Source organism: Nelumbo lutea, chromosome 7 (assembly GCF_056320005.1).
Source record: "Nelumbo lutea isolate HS-2025 chromosome 7, American lotus-T2T, whole genome shotgun sequence".
NCBI classification, from domain to species: Eukaryota; Viridiplantae; Streptophyta; class Magnoliopsida; order Proteales; family Nelumbonaceae; genus Nelumbo; species Nelumbo lutea.
In genome coordinates, this window is record NC_142690.1 from 15407617 (window position 1) to 15429439 (window position 21823).

Sequence of the window (21823 nt, forward strand, 5' to 3'; positions counted from 1 at the left end):
TTATTTTCTGGAGCTGGTGGGACATCTCCCATTACCCCTGGGCTTTCCTCATCAAGAATAACTTCTTGATGATGATTATCCAAGATGTAATCTTCTTCTAAGAAGTGGGCATTTCGACTGCAAAACGCCTTTTGCTCTTTTGATCATAGAATAAGTAACCCACAGAGCGTTTGGGGTAGCCTATAAATAGGAAGCGACTGGTCTTGGATTCCAATTTGTCAACACTAGTTCTTTTAACATGTGCCGGACAACCCCAAATTTTCAAGTGTCTCACACTTGGTTTCTTACCGGTCCAAAGCTCATAGGGAGTCTTCTGAACGGATTTGGTTGGAACTCGGTTCAGCACGTATATCGTTGTCTCTAATGCGTAACCCCAAAAGGATGTAGGTAGTTCCGAGTGTACGAGAAGTGATCGGACCATATCCAATAAGGTTCGGTTCATCTTTTTTGATACACCGTTTAACTGTGGTGTAGCAGGAGGAGCTAGTTGTGATACTCTCCCATTGTCCTTTAAGTAGTCCTTGAATTCGTCAAAGAGATACTTGCCACCTCGATCTGATTGAAGGGTCTTAATTTCTCTCCCTAACTATTTCTTAACTTCTTGTCTGAATTCTTTGAACTTTTCAAAAGATTCAGACTTATGTCTCATTAGGTACACATAACCATACTGCGAGTAATCGTCAGTAAAGGTTATAAAATAAACATGCTGGTTACGTGTCCTAACATTCAGGGGACCACATACATCAGTATGTATAAGGTTAAGTGTGCCTGTAGATCTTTTAGGCTTTTCCTGTAAATGGTCGTTTCATCATCTTACCCTGAAGGCAAGGTTCACAGGTTGGAAAATCTTTTACGGTTAGAAAATCCAAAGGACCATCATTTACCAACCTTGTGATACGATCTATGTTAATGTGGCAAAGTCGGTAACGCCACAAGCACGTGGGACTAACTGTATCATGAGTCATCTTCTTGAGAATTATTTCCGACGTAGTTTCGGTAATGTTTGTTTCCAGAGAAGGATGGAGAACATAGAGACCGTTCTCAAGTTCTTCATATGCAAGGAATTTGTTATTCCGTTTAATAGTAATCACATTACCGAATAAGATGGAATAACCATCCATGCACAATTTTGAGACAGAAATCAAAATTCTTCTTAAATTAGGTATGAAAAGACAATCTTTAAGTACAATTGTTCCTTCTCTGAAAACTAGTTCTATAGTTCCTATGGCTGTAGCTGCAACTGTTGCAGAAGTCCCCAAGTAGTGCATCACTTCTTCGTCACTCAGTCTTTTGCTTATCTTGAACCCCTGCAGTGAGTTGCACGCATGAGTTGAAGCCCCGGAGTCAATACACTAGGAAGCAGAAGTGACCAACAAATTGGTCTCTGTCATAAAAGATTCGAAATTACATTGCTTCTTAGTCTCCAGATATTGAGGACAATTCCTCTTCTAGTGGCTGGTCTGTTTGTGGAAGTGACAGGCATCTGATGCCCCATCTTTCTTCTGCTTTTTAGTTTTGCTACCCTTCTTCTGAGCATTCCTTTTAGCCTTCCACTTTTTCTTGCCCGATTTTCCACCTTCAACAAGCATGGATATCGGCTTATCCTTTTTAATCAGTTCTTCAGCCCTCTGCAACATATTGTTGAGTTTCTGAAGGTTAACGTTTAGCTTATTCATGTTGTAATTCATGATAAACTGATTGAAGGACGGAGGTAAGGAATTGAGGACAACATCAATTTTAGTGTCATGATCTAGCCCTGTCCCGAGAGCCTCCAGTTCATTGATGTAACCCATCATCTTTAGACAATGGTCATGAACTTGTTGGTTCTCGGTCATCTATGCGGTCATAAACAATTTTAAGACGTTCTGTCGAGTAGAACGGTTCTGCTCTTCATACATAGTCTTCAGACTATCCAATATATTCTTGGACACTTTGATCTTATCGAATTGTCGCTATATCAGATTGTCCAAAGAGGCTATAATATAACACCGGTTAAGAGAGTTTTTCTCTTTCCATTCTTGATACTCTCTTCTTCAGGCCTTAGAAGCCCTGTCACCCGGACGATCCAGAGCAGGGTTCTTAGCAATTTTGTCAAATTTCTCGGACGTCAGAACCAACATAAGGTTTCGGAACCAGTTAGCATAATTAGGGCCCTTGAGTTTGTTATCATCCAACAATTTGGTGAAGTTTCTGTTTGCCATTTCTGGTAAAGGCAAGGCAGATTTGTAAGTCCACAACCTAATTGATTCATGTCATCACATAGATATGGCTTTTAATCTATGTTCCATTTCCATTTTGGGCATCTCTGAGATTCCCTCCAATCTCAGTGACGGAGACAGTTGTCTCTGTAAACGTGGGAAACAACATAGGGTGCATGGAGTCAACTGTTTCAGCTGCAAAATCCCACCACCTTCCGTGAAGGATCTCATCCACTCATCTTATGAGCTTTCCCTTTGGCCTCTGTCAGACAAGGTTCATAGCCATTTTAGGTTGAACCTTTTTGTCCAGTAAGTGCTCACCCATAATGTTCGTGAACGCCAATGTACCGTGAGAGAGTCTTCCATTTTAGGATCGGCCCCTCCCACATCGATCTATGACGCCCTATCATCTCATGAAGCAATCCAGTCAACTGCATTAGCAGATGGATAGCCCAATTTTATGGTGCATCCCCACCCATCAATACAGTCAACCTTCATACTAATGATGGAAGGCCTTTAGAGAATTCATCATATGAAATTCTCTATCACATGCACTTATGTTTAATGGAGGGATCGAAAAACTCCCTAGATCTGATTTAGGTCAAACCGAAGTGGCTTCCACTGGCTTTCATAAAGCCAGATTTAGATGGGCCCTAAACAGCTAGGGTTCCGCATGGTTCCTCTTGGGGAGGAAGCTGGTGTGGGGCCCACCATATAGGGAGATCATCCAATGATCTTAAGGACACCATGGCAATGATGTGCATTCAGCCATGGTGTACGTAAGAGCCACTATCGAATCAGCATGGGCCAAGTACTTATGGCCCATGAACGTAGCACATCACACATCCATACATCACATGCATGAAATCCATAATTGATCCAATCAATTAAATAACTGTAAAACCCATATGTAAAGCCCATTTAGTTTCATAATATTACCAATTAATATTATCTAGGTATATGGGTTTGCAGTTCAGCCCATATAGCATTTATGCTGAATTGGGCTAAAGTAGTTTTAACAGATTAAAACTGGGTTTTACAGATGTGGGCCGAATTGTATCTTTCAATTAACCATCAATCCCTCGTCCCATATAGGAAATTTTAGGGCTGAGAATAGCCCCCATCGAACCATAGATTCGGTCCAACCAGTTTGGTCCAATCTGGTTCGAATGGGTCTAGGGTTTGATGTTTAATTCAAGATTCAATTCAAGAAGATGATATGAAATTAAACAATTGACAATCAAGAATCAGTAAGAGGGCTGTTCGTAAGACTGTAACCCTGTAAAACAAAGATCAGTTCGCAGTATGTAGTTTGCAAAACTGCAAATCGCAGATCGCTGAACCCTAATTTGCGAAATTCTCTCCTTTGCACTTTCTGCTTCGCTTTCAAATGAAATAAAAATAGAAAACCTAATTTTTCTATTAATATTACATCAGATTCGAATTCCTATACATTTCGTCTAAAAAATAAAAAATAAAAATAAAATTAATTACAAACCAAGAATGAATAGAATAAATTAGCAGGTGTGCAGATTTCTTGTGCCAGTTAAAGAATTCGATCTCCACCATACGAACAGCCCAAAATCCAAGAAAAATATATAGAACAGTCTAAATATAAATCAGATTAATAAAGATTTAATTTCAGATGATTCGTTCAAAAACTGGGAACCGATTTCCCAGAAAAACGTTAACTGCACAAATAGGGTTGAATGCCTTTTGTCCATTTGCGCAGATCCAGATCTGGTTTAATTCGGTTCAAGATTTGAACCTGGCTCTGATACCACTGAAGGGATGAGAGATCCATCATATGGATGGCCGAACCCTGCAGGAAGGTTGGGCGAAATTTCAAAAATTTCTCTCTCCCATCTGGTAATCGCATTCCCTGTTTTAGAAAACTGCATTTTTAAGGGTCAATTTTGGACCAAATCGGACCAGATCTAAAACCAAAAGGGAGGAGAGGGATATACCTGATACGGAGTAGCAGTAACTCCCAATAAAGGCGTTCACGCCCAAGGAGAAAACCAAAACCCGCTTCCACTGAAGATGACATAGTGTGTTGTGAAGCAGGATTAGCAGGACGGCTCTTCAGCAAGAACCGAATTCTTCAGCAAGAATGGAGTAGAGGGCTAGGGAGCACAACTTCAGATTGCTTCTTCTACCAAGAAGCAGTATCAAGAACAATTCTTGATCACTCCCACAAGTGGAGATCGAACTGGGTAGGGGCGGCAAGAACATGGAAGAACTCTGCAGACTGCTGTAATGTCTGTTGTGTGTTTTGCATGTTCGCCCTACTCTCTTATTTATAGCATTAAAGAGACAACCTCCTAATCTGATTAGGAGTTTCCTGATCCAAATCTTTATTTGGATCTAGACTCTTTAAGTGATAAGGATAATCCCCTATCTTATCTGTAGTTTAAGATCAGCTTGATCCTAATCAAATTAGGAGTTTCCTGTTCCAAATCTTTATTTGGACCTGGACTTTTTAAGTGGATAGGACTTATCCTCTTATCCTTATCTGCTGATCCAAACCCAGATTTGCCCCTATTTAATTAATCTAATTAACCCAGTTCGAATTGGGCTTTAGGCTCATTAAGTTTATGTGCTCACTTAACCTCCTAAACTGCTGCCCAGTTGGCTCTCTTTGTATGGTGTGGGACCCAAACATTAATTTACACATCAGCCACATGGGTTCAGCCCAGCCTTTGTTATAAGGCCTGGCCGAATTCACTGTAGGAGACAGTAAACCCCTGAGTCCATCACCATGGGCTCTTAATGGGCCCAACATTTACACTAAATGGTCATTGGGTCCAGCCACCTTATGAAAACCCAAAGACTGTGGGCAGATGCAAGATTAGCCCATTAGGTATTACCCTCACTGGTCTTACACTTAACCTATCAGCCTATAATGATCAAACACTGCCCGACAATAGAGGATCTCTCCCTCGGCTGCAAGGTACAGTGCTGCACTCTCTACTCACATGGATCCCGGGAATTAAAACCATTTGCAAACACTTTGAAACCATAATATATATGTATATCTTTATATAAATATATTTTGCAAAAACAAATTTCAACGGTTGAAATCAACTGCCGGCAGTTTAGGTTTCCATCAGAGAGAGTGCATCTCCGATCATTCACTTTGTCCGACAAAGGGGCTAATCCTGTCACTATGATCACCCACTCATATGAATTCTTGGACTGTCCCAACATACCCAGGTTTTGACCCCCTTTAAGGATCTCACTGATTGGCATATCAAAGACATACTAATCCGACACCTGGTGCAGTACCACAATCGAATTTAGGGGTTAGGTGTAACATTTCAGTTTTGCCCATCTATCTCCAAGGTCCAGGGCAATATTGGAATTTTGGTCCGGTTTAGGGTTTAAAGAAAACCCACACTACATATACCTCAGGTCTCCCCTTGGCAGCTTAGACAAGCCACCCCAACCAACTTTGTAGTACATCAGTGTCAGCCTTGGCAGGATAAATCTCCCCAGATCTATCCAACGGCTATGAAGATGCTAAATTAACACGAGTCTCATAAGTGTCCAGTTTAAGGGTATTACACAGAAACACACTACAATGACATGAATCAATTATGTACTTTATTCATTTACAATAAATGTCAAAAGGTACATCAATCTGATTGGAGCTAAGGGCATAGCTGTGTAATAGAATCTACATCTCCTATTGGTTCTGAGTAGAGTGCTACAAAAGAACCTGAATTGTCTCTAATGACCTTTGAATAGCCAAGGGCCTGGGGTTTCCATTGTTGCATCCATCAGAATTAAGTTTAAAGTGGTTTGTGGATGGTGTTATCCATTAATAGTTTTGACGTAAAGGATGAAGAGTTTGCCACATATTGCCATCCCCTCACAGTCATCTTTAGAAAAAGGTTCAAATATCTGCCTACACCTAACCCAAGCCACTCTACACAAAATATTCTCAATGATCTCACATATGAACTAAGAAAATATTATAAACTCATTATATAAATTACTTAATGTAATAATGTCTCTTGTAAAGCCTAGGTGACTGGGCACTCATGGAGGGTCACCTCACCACTAATCACCTAGGTGAGGTGACCCTTTATGAGTGCCTTGTCACCTAGGCTTTACCTTGACAACTGTATTTCCAACTTCACTTTTTTATAATTATCTTGCAAAAATTAGTTGCTCATATAATTGAGGATGGCAATTACTTTTCTTTTTTTTGATAAATATGTTAATAGCTTTTCTTCATTATGGGTTCTTTTTTTGGTTATATGGTGATTGTTATGGTGGGTGGATATGCATTCATGCAAACTTTTTTTTTTGATAATTAATATTAAGAGAACAATTATTTAAAAGAAAATAAAAAAAAGGTGAATATACAAGTAAGGAGTGGTTACTAAAGGGTAAAATTGATGGCTGTGTTGCTTGGTTTGAGATTAGGGAGATCTCTATCTTAAAAGGAGCTTAGTACTGAGAGGGGATTCTAAGGTAGTTGTGGGCTGGTTTAACATAAAGAATACAGGTCCTTGATCTCTCTCTCTCTCTGTGTATATATATATATATATATATATATCTGTGTGCGTGTAAGTATATAACAAAAAGTGTTCCTCATTAGTAGACTGTACAACTAGTTGACTACATTCTCTGAGACAACATCCAAAGCCAACAAAAAGTTACTGCTGAAAGAGACTCCACATTTTCAAACTATGGATAAAGTGAAATTTTATCCAACAGGAGAGCCTATGTCTGTATGAAGCCTCCTTTTACTTGTTAATTTTCCTTAGATGATCCTTCCATTGCTTTCTCTCTAGACACTCCTGATATAATGCTGTAATGGTTTCTGATCAGAAAGATTAAGAAGAAAGAAAGAAGATGAAGAAAAGAGAAGAGAGCTCTGATATTAGAGCTAAGAGAACTACTGAATCTGCTTAGGAAGAATTTGGAAACTTAACTTCTCCTATGACAGTTGGTCCAACTTTATATATGCTAATTTCTGGACTGGATTGCCCATCTTTATTTGGGGAAATTATCAAACTATCTGCCTTCCAAGTACTTACTATAAACAACCTAAACAGCTCTCTCAACACTCCCCCCTCCAGCTGGTGTGTGTGTGTCATATTGATCCAGCTTGCTAGAAATGAAGTCAATCTGAGGCTTTAGTCCACAAATCTGGTAGTTGATCTGCAGTCTTCACAAATGGAGTGTCTATGCCACCACTCTGAACCTTCTCTCTTATAAAATGGCAGTCTACTTCAATGTTCCTTGTCATCTCTTGAAAAACAGGGTTTGGTGCAACATGGATAGTTGCTTGATTGTCACAATTCAAGTGTATGGGAAGTTTCGCAGCAATTCTTATTTCTTGAAGAAGGTTTTTGAGCTATATTAGCTCTCCTGTAGCTTTATTCTTAGCTTTGTATTCTGTTTCAAGAGATGAGATGCCCACTTAAAAGGTACAATATCCTCTGATGGACCTCCGATCTATAGGTGACCCAACCGAATCTGCATCTGTAAAGCTTGACACAACCAAATGTTCATGATCTCTATAGATAACTCCCATGCCTAGTGTCCCCTTTGGATTCTATATAATGCTGAATATTGCTTCAAGATGAGGAACATGAGGGGAGCTCATGAATTGATTGACAACTTAAACAGCACAAGAGATATCTGGGTGTGTAATGGCTAGATAGTTAAGCTTTTCAACTAGTCTTATGTATTGACATAGATCATCTACCAACTCCCCTTGATTTGAGACAAGTCTAGAGTTTGGGTCCACCAGTGTTACAGCTAGTTTACACCCCAACATCCTTGTCTCTTCAAGTAAATCCAGTGTATACTTGCATTGTGATAGTGAGATCCCAGTGCTTGGTAGGCAAAACCCTACCATTCGACCGAAATATGGATAAGGGGTTTAATTAAGCACAAAGACTAAACTGCCCCCACTTAAGTATGGGACAGGAAGTCTTATTAGAACTGCCACATAAGCACATAACTTAAAGTGGCTGGAAAAGACTAATCTCCCCCTCATTCAGCTAACTCTAACACTCCCCCTCAAGCTGGTGAATATATGTCATATAATTCCAGCTTGTTACATATATAGTTCACTCTCCCAGAGTTTAAACCTTTTGAAAACAAATCTGCCCACTGATCACCTAAGCCCACATGTGCTGTGCTTATCTCTTCAATAAGGACTTTCTCCCTCACAAAGTGGCAATCAATCTCTATGTGCTTTGTTCTCTCATGAAAAACAGGATTAGACGAGATGTGAATTGCAGCTTGGTTATCACAGTACAATCTCATAGGTCTGTCCATTGTGAATCCAATTTCTTGTAGGAGGTTTCTCAGCCATACTAATTCACATGTAGTGTGTGCCATGGCTCTGTATTCAGCTTCAGCACTACTCCTTGCCACAACAGTTTGCTTATTATTCTTCCATGTCACTAGATTGCCTCCAAGGAATGTGCAGTAATCTGTAGTTGATCTTCTATCTGACACTGAGCCTGCCCAATCTGCATCTGTATACCCAATTACCTCAAGTCTTCCTCCTGGTTTGTACAATAACCCACGGCCCGGAGCTCCCTTCAGGTACCTTACAATTCTAAGAACTGCATCCCAATGAGGTATCCGAGGGTTCTGCATAAATTGGCTCACCACATTGGCTACAAAGGAGATGTCTGGTCTTGTGATAGTCAAATAGTTATGCTTCCCCACTAACCGTCTATATCTTCCAAGATCATCAAATATTTCCCCTGTGTCACTGCTCAACTTAGCATTTGGTTCCATGGGAGTTTCAGCCGGTTTTGCACTTAACAGTCATGTTTCATCTAGCAGATCAAGACCATATTTTCTTTGGCACAAGTTTACACCTTGTTTTGATATGGCAATTTCTATACCTAAGAAATACTTCAACTTCCCAAGGTCTTTTCTTTGAAAATGGTTTTGCAGAAGGACCTTTAGTTTATCAATCCCCAATTTGTCACTGCCAGTTATGACAATATCATCCACATAGACCACTAATAAAATCTTTTCGGCTTCTAAATCATAGCTGAACACTGAGTGGCCAACCTGACATTGTTTCATTCCAAAGTTCTTCACCACTTCACTAAACTTCCCAAACCAAGCTTGAGGCGATTGTTTGAACCCATAAATTGCCTTTTTCAGTCTGCACAACTTACCATCCTCTCCCTGAGCAACAAACCCCGGTGGTTGCTCCATATATACCTCCTCCATAAGGTCACCATGAAGGAAGACATTTTTAATGTCAAGTTGAAACAAGGGCCAATCATACATAACTGTTAGGGAAATTAAGACACAGACGGAGCCAATCTTAGCTACGGGAGAGGTCTCCATATAGTTCACCCCATACAACTGTGAATAACCTTTAGCAACAAGTTTGGCCTTTAAATGCTCCACACTACCATCTGACAAGTATTTAATAGTATACACCCATTTACAACCCACGACATGCTTACTGGGAGGAAGAGTAGTGAGTTCCAACGTTTGAGTATGTTGAAGGGCAGAGAGTTCCTCTTCCATTGCTTGATGCCACCCAAGTGAGGTAAGATCCTCCTAGACATTCTTAGGTATAGAAATAGATGACAACAGTGAAACAAACTGGTGATGTGAAGCAGAAAGGCGAGAGACTAAAACCGAATTGGAAATGGGATGGAGGGTACAACTACGTTTACCTTTCCGTAAAGCAATGGGAAGATCAAGTCCTGAAGGTTCTGGGATAGGAGCAACAATAGGATCTGTAGACAAGGTAGAAGCTGGAGGAGGAGCCTGTGTCTATCGATGAGTATACATGTGCCAGATTGGTGGTCATTCAGTAGGAATTTGCACCGGAGGAGGTGAAGGGACAACCCCAACTGGAACAACCGCAACGAGATTACAGACTGGAAGAGGAAGAGGAAGCAAAGGTGGAGATACCAATACTTCAGGTCCTGAGAAGAAGGGGATAGACTCAGAAAAGGTGACATCAGGATAGACATAGAACTTCCGAGTAATGGGATTGTAACACTTATACCCTTTCTGGGTCCGAGAGTAGCCAAGAAAGACACACTTAATAGAGCGTGCATCCAACTTGTCTATCCCAGGACTCAGATTGTGAATAAAGCACACACAACCAAGGACCCGGGGTGTTAATGGAAAGGGAGACAAGGTGGGGAACAAAATAGAAAAGGGAGACCGACCATGAAGGATGAAGGAGGGCATCCGATTAATAAGGAAACAAGCAGTAAGCACAACATCACTCCAAAATCGTTTAGGAACACTCATATGATGAAGAATAGACCGAGCAATTTCAAGGAGATGACGGTTCTTTCGTTCAGCCACCCCATTTTGTTGAGGAGTGGATGCACATGAAGTTTGATGAATGATGCCATGTTGTTCTAAATACTGTTGAAAGGAAGTAAGAAAATATTCACGATCGTTATCTGAACGAAGAACTTTGATTGGAACACCAAATTGTGTACGTATTTCAACATGGAATTTTTAAAAAATGGAAAATAATTCACTCATTTCCTTCATTAAATAAATCCATGTCATCTTTGAACAATCATCAATGAAACTGACAATATACTTGTAACCATTATAAGACTCTATTTTAATCGGACCCCAAACATCTGAATGAAATAAAGCAAAAGGACTCAACATACGACTATCAACTCTAGGAATGAAGGGAACTCGATGGTGTTTCCCATACTGACATGATTCACACTGTAAAGACGACAAATGACTCAAAGACGGAATTAATATCTTGAGTTCCTTGAGAGATGGATGTCCCGGTCGACAATGGCATTGTAGAGGAGTGAGTGAAGTTTGAAGTGCAATTGACGATCCACCACCGTCAAGCTAATACAATCCACTGGCTTCATGCCCCCCACCAATCTTCTTCCCCGTCTTGAGATCCTGAAAAACACAAAAGGAAGGGAAAAATGTAATAGAGCAATTAAAGGTCTTAGTTAATTTACTGACTGACATAAGATTGAATGGAAATTTAGGTACATATAGAACAAATGATAAAGAAAGAGAAGCCGTGTCAACATTACCAACACCACAGATGGGAGAAGATGAACCGTTGGCAAGGGTAACAGTTTGAGATCTGGAAGTTTTAGAGAGGGAAGAGAACACACCTAGAGTCCCGGTCATGTGATCAGAGGATCCAGAGTCAATAATCCAGGAAGAGGGTTTGGATGCCAGACAAGCAATACCTGAGTGAGCAAGGGTGGCAGTTGTATGTTGTGAAGTAGCCTGAAGGAACCTCTCATACTCGTCGCGTGATACACTCATCATCTCCTTCCCAGCAGCAGATGTAGATGTGGAAGATGTGAGATCTGGCTGTTGGTTATCACTACCATTAAACCCACCAACAACTGCATGATTTGCCCATGTAGAAGGTGGGCCATGGAGATCATAACAAAAGTTCACTGAATGTCCTTCCCTGCCACAGTGGGTACACTTCCTAGTAGAGGTACCTTTTCCTTTACCATGGCCTCCCCCTGAGTCTTGACCACCACCACGGCCAAATATGGAACCACCACGACCTCCTCGAGATCCATGTCCTCCCCCTCTATTACCACGTCCACCTCCTTTGGCTACCACAAATCCCGATCTGTCAGATGGTGTGATACTCTCTGTAGAACCCAAGGAGATCCTGCGGAGCCTTGCAAATACTTCCTCTAGGGTAGGATGAGTAGAGCTTCCCAAAATTTGGGCTCTAACTGGTTTGTACTCTGATTTCAGCCCCATTAAGAACCTAGTGACATCCAGTTCCTCCCTTTGTTGTTGCTGAACCTTAACACCCGGAGTTAGGGGATGATAGACATTTAGTTCATTTCTGATGTTTTTCATGCTGGCATAGTACTCTTTTAGGGTTTTACTCCCTTGTTGCAGATCAAAATACTCCTGATAGAGCTGATATTCCCTCATAGTGTTATCCTGCCCAGAATAAAGTTTCTTGGCATGTTCCCATATGTCCTTAGCTGTATCTGAGAATATAAAGTTGGCACTAATTTTAGGTTCCATACTATTCCATAACTATGTCATGATTTGGGCATCTTCCTATTCCCAGTCATCAAACCCTGAAGAGTCAGCTGATGGTTTATCTTCCTTCACATGCTTCACTTTCCGCTTTGCCTTAAGAAAAACTTCCACCGACTTGGCCCATGGTACATAGTTCTCACCATTAAGTTTAATTGAAGTCATCTGCACACCTAGATAGTCAGAGGGAATCACCACACTAGGTTTCTGATCACTACAACCATCTCCAGTTGCTGCCATGATGCCCTCCCAATGTTACTTCTAATCTGAATTCCCAGTCGCCAACTAAGTACTGCTGTCATGGGTTTGATGTTCCAGACACTACAGCAGTCCCCAAACACAGATTATAGGCTCACAACCAGTCACAATCAATCAGTCCCCAAAAACACAGATGTCTCAGACACTACAACAGTCCCCAAACACAGTTGAGAGGTACACAAACTTTTGTTTTTTGTTCACCCCACTACTGATTTCGCAAAACCATAAATCACACTAACATTAATTCAGCAACTCACTAACCACATACAAGCCCTCTTGAAGCTGCTCAATAGAGGTTGAGCATCACAAGCACCACCACACAACCATAGCTGTCATACATGGTACAGATCTGTCTGACCTTTTCAGAGGGCACTACAAGTCCAAAGAAAACATCAACTACTACCACTGCAGTAACTTGTCATTCAATTCAGGTAACTTGTGACCAACAAAGGCTTCAAAACAACCTACAGACCCACACAAAAGGGTCAAACGTACCCTTACACCATTCGGTCACTGTAAACACAGCCTGTTCTTGGACTTTGTTCCAAGAACCAAGGCTACAAACAACCTAGTTCTCTAGGTTCTGATCAGTCTGAGCAGATTTTGAAGGCTTTCAACCCAGAAATACCAACAGCACAAAAAAAAAAAGGTAACCAACCTCTGATGGAGAGCTTCAGTCGACCATCCACTTACTTCTGAAGTTGTTTTTCTTGAAAAACATTCATGTTCTGAGCAAAGGAAGAAGGACTGAAGTGTTATCAGACCTAGGTCGAATCTGTGTTCTCCATTTTCAGCCCAGAAAGAAGAGAAAAAATGAAGTCACGACCAGAGAGGAGCAAGGGAGGAGATTTAGAGAGCAACATCTTGCTCTGATACCATGTTTGTTCAGTAGCTACAGCAGTTCGAACTTGGTAGGCTAAACCCTACCATTCGACCATAATATAGATTGGGAGTTTAATTAAGTACAAAGACTAAACTGCCCCCACTTAATTATGGGACAGGAAGTCTTATTAGAACTGCCACCTAAGCACATAACTTAAAGTGGCTGGAAAAGACTAATCTACCCCTCATTCAGCTAACTCTAACACCAAGAAAATACCGGAGTTTACCTAGATCATTAGTGTAAATTCTCCCTTGCAAAAACATCTTTAACTTGCTGATACCTTGTGCGTCGCTCCTTGTTATCACAATATCATCCACATAGACCACAAGAATAATACTGCTGCATCTGAAATTTTACTAATATTTAGTCCAACTAACATCTATATAAACCAAACTCAACAATTGCATCATTGAACTTATCAAACCAAGCTTGAGGTGATTGTTTAAGGTTTATACAACACCCTTTCAAACTTACAGATCATTCCCTTACACTCCCCCTGAGCAACAAACCCAAGTGCTTGTTCCATATAAATTTCTTCAATAAGATCACCATAAAGAAATGAATTTTTGACATCAAGTTGGTACAATGGCCAATGGTGAACTGAAGCCAATGAGATGATCACCCTCACTGATGCAATCTTAGCAACAGAGGAGAAGGTTTACTATTTATCTTTACTTAAATCTCCTGCTGCTGTGGTGGGAGAGATTGAAAGGTTAGAGAGAGAATTTCTGTGGAATGCTAGGGCTGAGAGAAAGAAGTTACACTTGGTTAAGTGGGAGCTGGTGTTCTGATCCAAAAAAGATGGGGGTTTAGGTGTGAAAAGGGTTGGAATCTTCAACAAAGCTTTATTGGGGAAGTGGGTTTGGAGGTTCGGAAAAGAAAGGGAGGCCCTTTGGAGGAGAGTGGTGGCTTGTAAGCATGGGGTGATGAACTTTCGATGGGATTCAAAGGATGTGAGGCACACGTATGGAGTTAGTGTATGGATAGGTATCATGAGTTTTAACTCCTTGATGATTCCTTTCTATACATGGAAAGTGGGATGTGGGTCGAGTATAAGGTTTTGGGAAGATGACTGGTCGGGGGTGGGGAAATTTTCTGAATTATGCCCAAGGTTATGTAATCTGAGTAAGATAGGAGTGCCAATTTCAGATTGCTATGGAGTAGTAAATGGTGCTGTGCCTGTAGTTTGGAGGCCAAATCTCAGAAGACCCCTTTTTGATTGGGAGGTGGAGGAGTGCTTGGAGTTGCTGGCAAAACTTCAGGCGTTGGAGATCAACCCTTCAGTTACAGATGTCAGATTATGGAAAGAGTGTAAAGATGGAAAGTTTACTGTCAAGTCATTGTACTCGGCACTGATCAGAAATCGGGTGGAGGCTGATCCAGTTAGGGGTGTTTGGGGTAAGCCTGTACCACCAAGGGCTGAATTATTTGCTTGGTTGGTTGTGAGAGGTTGCATTATAACATAGGATAACTTGAAACTTAGAGGTCTGTAGTTTCCAAGTAAATGTGTGCTGTGTTGTGCTGGTGAGGAAGATGTGTCTCACATTTTGCTTCATTACAGTTTTTCATATCTAGTTTGGTCTTATTTCTTCAAGTTATTCAAGGTGGACAGGAGCCCTTTGGCTGATGCGGCTGAAAATTTCAGCTGTTGGCCAAGAATCCAAGGTGGAGTTAAAGTTAAGATCCTTTGGACATGTATTCCCTTTGCTGTTTGCTGGGAAATATGGAAGGAAAGAAATAGAAGGATCTTTGAGGAGAAAGAGAAAAGTATGGAAGAGTTGGTAGCTGTTATTAGTTCGACAGTTATTGGTCGGGTGCTTTTGCTTCCAGAGTTTCAAGGATTGCAGAAAAAAAGACTTTGGAGCTGATTTTTGGACTTCTCTGAATTCTTAATAGGAATGCTGAGATCTATTTTGATACTGAAATAGTGTTTTTTTTTTTTGCTTTTTGTGGCCTTACATTACTGTAATCTGGTGGGGTTGACATCTTGTCACCTAATTATGATGTACTGTTTTTCCTTTTAGCAATAAAAAAATCAATGTCATAGGTCTGGATAAAACCTTTGGCTACTAAGTGGGCTTTAAGCCTCTCCACTGTCCCATACTCCCATCAGGCTGAAACATTAAATATAGACCCATCACAAGGAGCTTCAGAATGTCTATAGCTTTTTTCAGTCCTCTGTTAACATTGTTTACTAGCTTATATCTTTTACTATTTTTTTTGTTCCCTTTGTCAAATCATTTTCTTATGCTTTCTGACATGTTATTTTTTTCCTTTTAGATTGAAACTATTTCTGGAACATTGGTTCTACGTTGGGTAAATTCACAACTTGGAAGATTATTAGGATGGGTTGAACGAGCCATTCAACAAGAGGTAAATTTTTAAGGTTATTTACTATTCCATGTTTTGAAGATTGACTTTATTTGATCTGGAATCATGACAGATTTATTTCTAGCCTCTTCTGGTTGTTTACTTTATGTGGTTATGGAACAGCATTCTGCAGTCATTTCATACTTATAGATCAGCGAATTTTGCACACAGAGGAAAGGATAAAAGAAATATTTGTGTTTTGGAGCAGCTACAGTAATCCGAACCAGTGAAGAAGGAAGAAGACAAGAGAAAGAGAGAACAGGAGGGTTTAGTCGAAACTGATTAGTCTCACATTCAGTCGACCCCCTTATGTTTATTAGGTTCTAATTACACTTACAAAGACTAAACTGCCCTCACTTAAGTGTGGGGCAGAGTACTCTAATAAAACAGCCAAATAAGCAAAGTACTTAACTGACATGAGATTACTAAACTACCCCTATTCGGCTCACTCTAACACTCTCCCTCAAGCTGGAGAATATATGTCATAGAATCCCAACTTGTTACATAGATGGTTCACTTTCCCTGAGTTTAGAGCTTTTGTAAACAAATCTGCCCATTGATCATTCGAGCCGACATGTTCTATGTTTATCTCTCCAGCAATGATCTTCTCCCTCACAAAGTGGCAATCAACCTCTATGTGCTTTGTTCTCTCATGAAATACAGGATTGGATGAGATATGGAGTGCCGCTTGGTTGTCACAATACAGTCTCATAGGTTTATCCATGTGAAACCCAATTTCTTGTAGAAAATTCCTCAACCACACTAACTCACAGGTAGTATGTGCCATGGCCCTATACTCAGTTTCAGCACTACTTCTGGCCACAACCGTCTGCTTTTTACTCTTCCACGTCACAAGATTTCCTTCAAGAAATGTGCAATAGCCCGTAGTAGATCTTCTATCATTCACTGAGCCTGCCCAGCCTGCATCTGTATACCCCACTACTTCAAGTTTTCCTCCTGGTTTATACAATAGTCCACAGCCTGGAGCTCCTTTCAGATACCTCACAATTCTAAGAATTGCATCCCAGTGAGGTATACGAGGGTTCTGCATGAATTGGCTCACCACACTGACTGCAAAGGATATGTCGGGTCTCGTGATAGTTAGATAGTTCAGCTTCCCCACTAGTCGTCTATACCTTCCAAGATCTTCAAATACTTCTCCCGTATCACTGCTCAAATTAACATTTGGTTCCATAGGGGTCTCAGTCGGTTTTGTACCTAACAGTCCTGTTTCTTCCAATAGATCAAGAACATATTTTCTTTGGCATAGATTTACACCTTGTTTTGACCTGGCAACCTCTATTCCCAAGAAATATTTCAATGTTTCAAGATCTTTTGTTTGGAAATGATTTTGCAGAAATACCTTTAATTTTCCAATCCCCAATTTATCACTGCCAGTAATGACAATATCATCCACATAGACCACTAATAGAATCTTCTCAGCTTCTGAGTCATAGCTGAACACTGAGTGATCTACCTGGCACTGCTTCATTCCAAAACTCTTCACCACTTCACTGAACTTCCCAAACCAAGCACGCGGCGATTGTTTCAGCCCATAAATTGCCTTCTTCAATCTGCATACCTTACCATCCTCCCCCTGAGCAACAAACCCAGGTGGTTGCTCCATATATACCTCCTCCACAAGATCACCATGGAGAAAGGCATTATTTATATCAAGCTGAAACAGAGGCCAATCATACATAACTGCCAGGGAAATTAGTACACGAACAAAACCAATCTTAGCCATCGGAGAGAATGTCTCCATGTAGTCCCTTCCATACAACTGTGAGTAACCTTTACTAACAAGTCTGGCCTTCAGACGCTCCACACTACCATCTGGCACGTATTTCACAGTATACACCCATTTACATCCCACAGCATGCTTAACAGGTGGGAGAGTAGTAAGTTCCCACGTTTGAGTATGTTGAAGAGCATAAAGTTCCTCCTCCATTGCCCGCCGCCAATCAGGTGAACTGAGAGCTTCTTGAACATTGTTAGGTATGGAAATAGAGGATAAAAGGGAAACAAACTGGCGAGGTGATGTAGAAAGACGAGATAATGAAACAAAATTGGAAATGGGATGGAGGGTAAAACTGCGTTTACCTTTCCGTAAGGCAATGGGTAGGTCAAGGTCTGAAGGTTCAACAATAGGAGCCATGAGATGATCCGCATTTGAGGTAGAAGCTGGAGGAGGGGCCGGTGTCGTTCGACGTGTATACATTTGCCAGATTGGTGGACGTTCGGTGGTGATCTGCACGGGATGAGGTGATGAGTCTACTCCAACAACAGCATCTGGAACTAGATCACTGACAGGGAGAGGAAGAGGAAGTGCGGGTGGAGACGAAGGCGCTTCAGGACTTGAGAAGAAGGGGACTGACTCAAAAAAGGTGACATCAGGGCAGACATAGCACTTCCGGGTAATGGAATTATAACACTTGTACCCTTTTTGAGTCCGTGAGTAGCCTAGGAAGACACATTTAATTGAGCGTGCATCTAGCTTGTCTATTCCAGGGCTCAGATTGTGGACAAAGCACACACAACCAAAGACACGAGGAATTAATGGGAATGGAGATAAAGTGGGAAACAAGATAGAGAAGGGGGACCGACCATGAAGGATGAAGGAGGGCATCCGATTAATGAGAAAACATGCAGTGAGTACAGCATCACTCCTAAAACGTTTAGGAACATTCATGTGGTGAAGAATAGACCGAGCAGTTTCAAGAAGCTGACGGTTCTTCCGTTCAGCTACCCCATTTTGTTGAGGGGTGTATGCACATGATGTCTGATGGATAATGCCATGCTGTTCTAAATACTGTTGAAATGAAGTAAGAAAGTATTCACGACCATTATCTGAACGGAGAATTTTGATTGGAACACCAAATTGTGTGCGTATTTCAACATGGAATTTTTGAAAAATGGAAAACAATTCACTTCTTTCTTTCATTAAGTAAATCCATGTCATTCTTGAACAATCATCAATAAAGGAGACAAAATACTTGTACCCATTATAAGACTCTATTTTTATTGGACCCCAAACATCTGAATGAACCAAAGAAAAATGACTCAACATACGACTCTCAACTCTTGGACTGAAGGACACACGACGATGTTTCCCAAACTGACATGACTCACATTGCAAAACTGACAGATGACTCAATGACGGGACCAAAATCTTTAGAGCCTTGAGAGATGGATGTCCCAGTCGGCATTGTCATTGTAGAAGAGTAAGTGAAGTCTGAAGAGCAATTGAAGATCCACCACTGTCAAGATAATACAGTCCACCAGCTTCATGCCCCCCACCAATCTTCTTCCCTGTCTTGAGATCCTGAAAAACACAAGTGGAAGGAAAGAAGGTAACATAACAGTTAAGAGCTTTGGTTATTTTACTAACAGACATAAGATTGAATGGAAACTTAGGGACATATAAAACAGATGATAAGGGCACAGAAGCCATGTCAACATTTCCAACACCACATATGGGAGATGAGGACCCATTGGTAAGTGTAACAGTTTGTGATGTGGAGGTTTCAGAAAGAGAGGAGAACACACCTGGAGTCCCGGTCATTTGATCTGAGGCTCCAGAGTCAATAATCTAGGGAGAGGTTTTAGATGACATGCAAGCAATACCTGATTGGGCAAGTGTGGCAGTGGTGTGCTGTGAAGTAGTTTGAAGGAACCGTTCATACTCATCACGCGGTACGCTCACCATTTCCCTCCCAGAGGTAGATGTAGATGTGGGAGGAGTTCGGTCTGCCGGTTTCCTGTCACTGATATCAACCTCGCCTGCTACAGCATGATTAACCCATTTAGAGGGAGGGCCATGTAGATCATAATAGAAATTCACTGTGTGTCCCTCTCTACTACAATGAGTACATTTCCTTGTAGAGTTATTCTTCCCTCTGCCACGACCTCCCCCTGAGTCACGACCACCCCGATTAATCATGGAACTGCCACGGCCTCCTCGAGGAGCATGACCTCCCCCTCTTGTACTATGTCCAACCCCTCTAGCTGTCACAAGTGCTAATCTATCAGACTGTGTGGAGTTCTCTGTCTGTCCCAAAGAAATTCTACGGAGCCTTGAGAATACTTCCTCAAGTGTAGGAAGAGTAGAGCCCCCCCATATTTGGGCTCTAACTGGTTCATATTCCGACTTCAGCCCCACTAAAAATCTTGTAACATTTAGTTGCTCCCTTTGCTGTTGCTGAACTTTAATATCTGGAGTAAGGGGGTGATAGACATTGAGTTCATTCCTTATATTCTTCATGCTGGCATAGTACTTTTCTAGTGTTTTGGTTCCTTGTTGTAAATCAAAATACTCCTGATAAAGCTGATACACTCTTGTTGTGTTATCTTGTCCAGAATATAGCTTCTTAGCATGCTCCCATATATCCTTAGCCGTATCAAGGAACATGAAGTTGGCACTAATTTTGGGTTCCATACTATTCCACAGCCAAGTCATGATTTGAGCATTTTCTTGCTCCCCATCATCAAACCCTAGAGAGTCCTCCGTTGGCTTCTCATCTCTTACATGCTTTACTTTTTTCTTTGCCTTGAGAAACACTTCCACTAATTTAGCCCATGGAACATAGTTCTCCCCATTCAGCTTAATTGAGGTCATTTGTACCCTAGGTAGTCGGAGGAAATTACCACATTAGGTTTCTGATCATTGTAGCCATCTCCTATTGCTGCCATTGTACTCTTTCACAGTTGCCTCTAACCTTACTTCTCAGCTACAAGCTGATTGATGTTGTTCACAGTTTGATACTTCAGCACCTATTGCAGCCCCTAAACACAACAGTGGGAACACACACTTGTTCTTCTTCACACTACTGCTGACTTCACACACCTACGACCCACATAAGCATCACAAGCACCACAACACAATAGTAGGCCCTCTTACAACCATTCAATAAAAAAAATTGTGCATCACAAGCACCACAACACAGTCAAACTGCTACACCCAGTTCAGATTTGTTTAACACACTTAAGAGGGCATTACACGACCACAAGAAGCTTGGCAAAGTCATTGCATTCCACCTTACACCACTCGGCCACCTACAACAGCCCTAACACCACTCAACAACTCACAGCAGCCCTACACCATTCGGCTACTGCACACACAACCCTTCTTAGGGCAACAATGAACCTAGTTCTAACTGATTCTTGAAGGGTTCCTACCCAGAATTACCAGCAATACAAAAGGACTAAATAACCAACCTTCCTTTGAGAGTATCAGCGAACCATTCACTGCTGAAATCACCTTCCTTGATGAAGAAAACTGTGCGCAGCAGAGAGCAACGAGCTGTGATGTCTCAGACCTAAGGCGAACCAGCTCTCTCCATTAACAAACCAGAAACGAAGAAGAGGGTGTCACGAACACAGCTGGGATGCTTTGCCAGCGGAAGCAGGTCAGAAACCTTGCTCTGATACCATGTTTTGGAGCAGCTACAGTAATCCGAACCAGTGAAGAAGGAAGAAGAAGATGAGGAAGAAGACAAGAGAAAGAGAGAACAGGAGGGTTTTGTCGAAACTGATTAGTCTCGCATTCAGTCGACCCCCTTATGTTTATTAGGTTCTAATTACACTTACAAAGACTAAACTGCCCTCACTTAAGTGTGGGGCAGAGTACTCTAATAAAACAGCCACATAAGCAAAGTACTTAACTGACATGAGATTACTAAACTACTCCTATTCGGCTCACTCTAACAATTTGTTTCAATTTTTTGAAAACTTGTATAAAATGCAAAAAGAATGGGGAAGCCATTTGATTTAAAGGAGCTTTAGGTTGGTATGTTGATATCTGATAATGACCTGCTGTTAATTTTAGATTAAGTGTAGAAAAAGACAGAAAACTTTGAGGGAGAAGAAAGGATTGTAGAGGAGAAAGGGAAGTTGCAAGGACTTCTACAAGAAGACACCAATAAGAAAAGTTCGAATACCATCTGAAGAGGTTTTGTTAAAGCTTAAATTTGGTGGTAGCAGTATTGGGAATCCGGGGCTCCAGGCCCATCAAGGACTCCTTAAGGGTGAAGATTATGGCGGTTATGGAAGGAGTACGAAGGGAAAAGAAGATGAATATCAC

General features: G+C 41.2%; 1 protein-coding gene across 5 annotated transcripts in view; it reads left to right on the forward strand.

Moving 5' to 3' along the window:
* The window catches only part of LOC148845283 (plant/protein (DUF810)), a 162333-nt gene that overhangs the window by 57340 nt on the left and 83170 nt on the right, over window positions 1-21823 (forward strand). For all 5 annotated transcript variants that reach the window (XM_088954741.1, XM_088954739.1, XM_088954738.1 and 2 more), the window contains one exon: window positions 15652-15744. In XM_088954741.1, the coding sequence (XP_088810867.1) occupies window positions 15652-15744 (93 nt within the window). The remainder of the gene's footprint in view (window positions 1-15651; window positions 15745-21823) is intronic.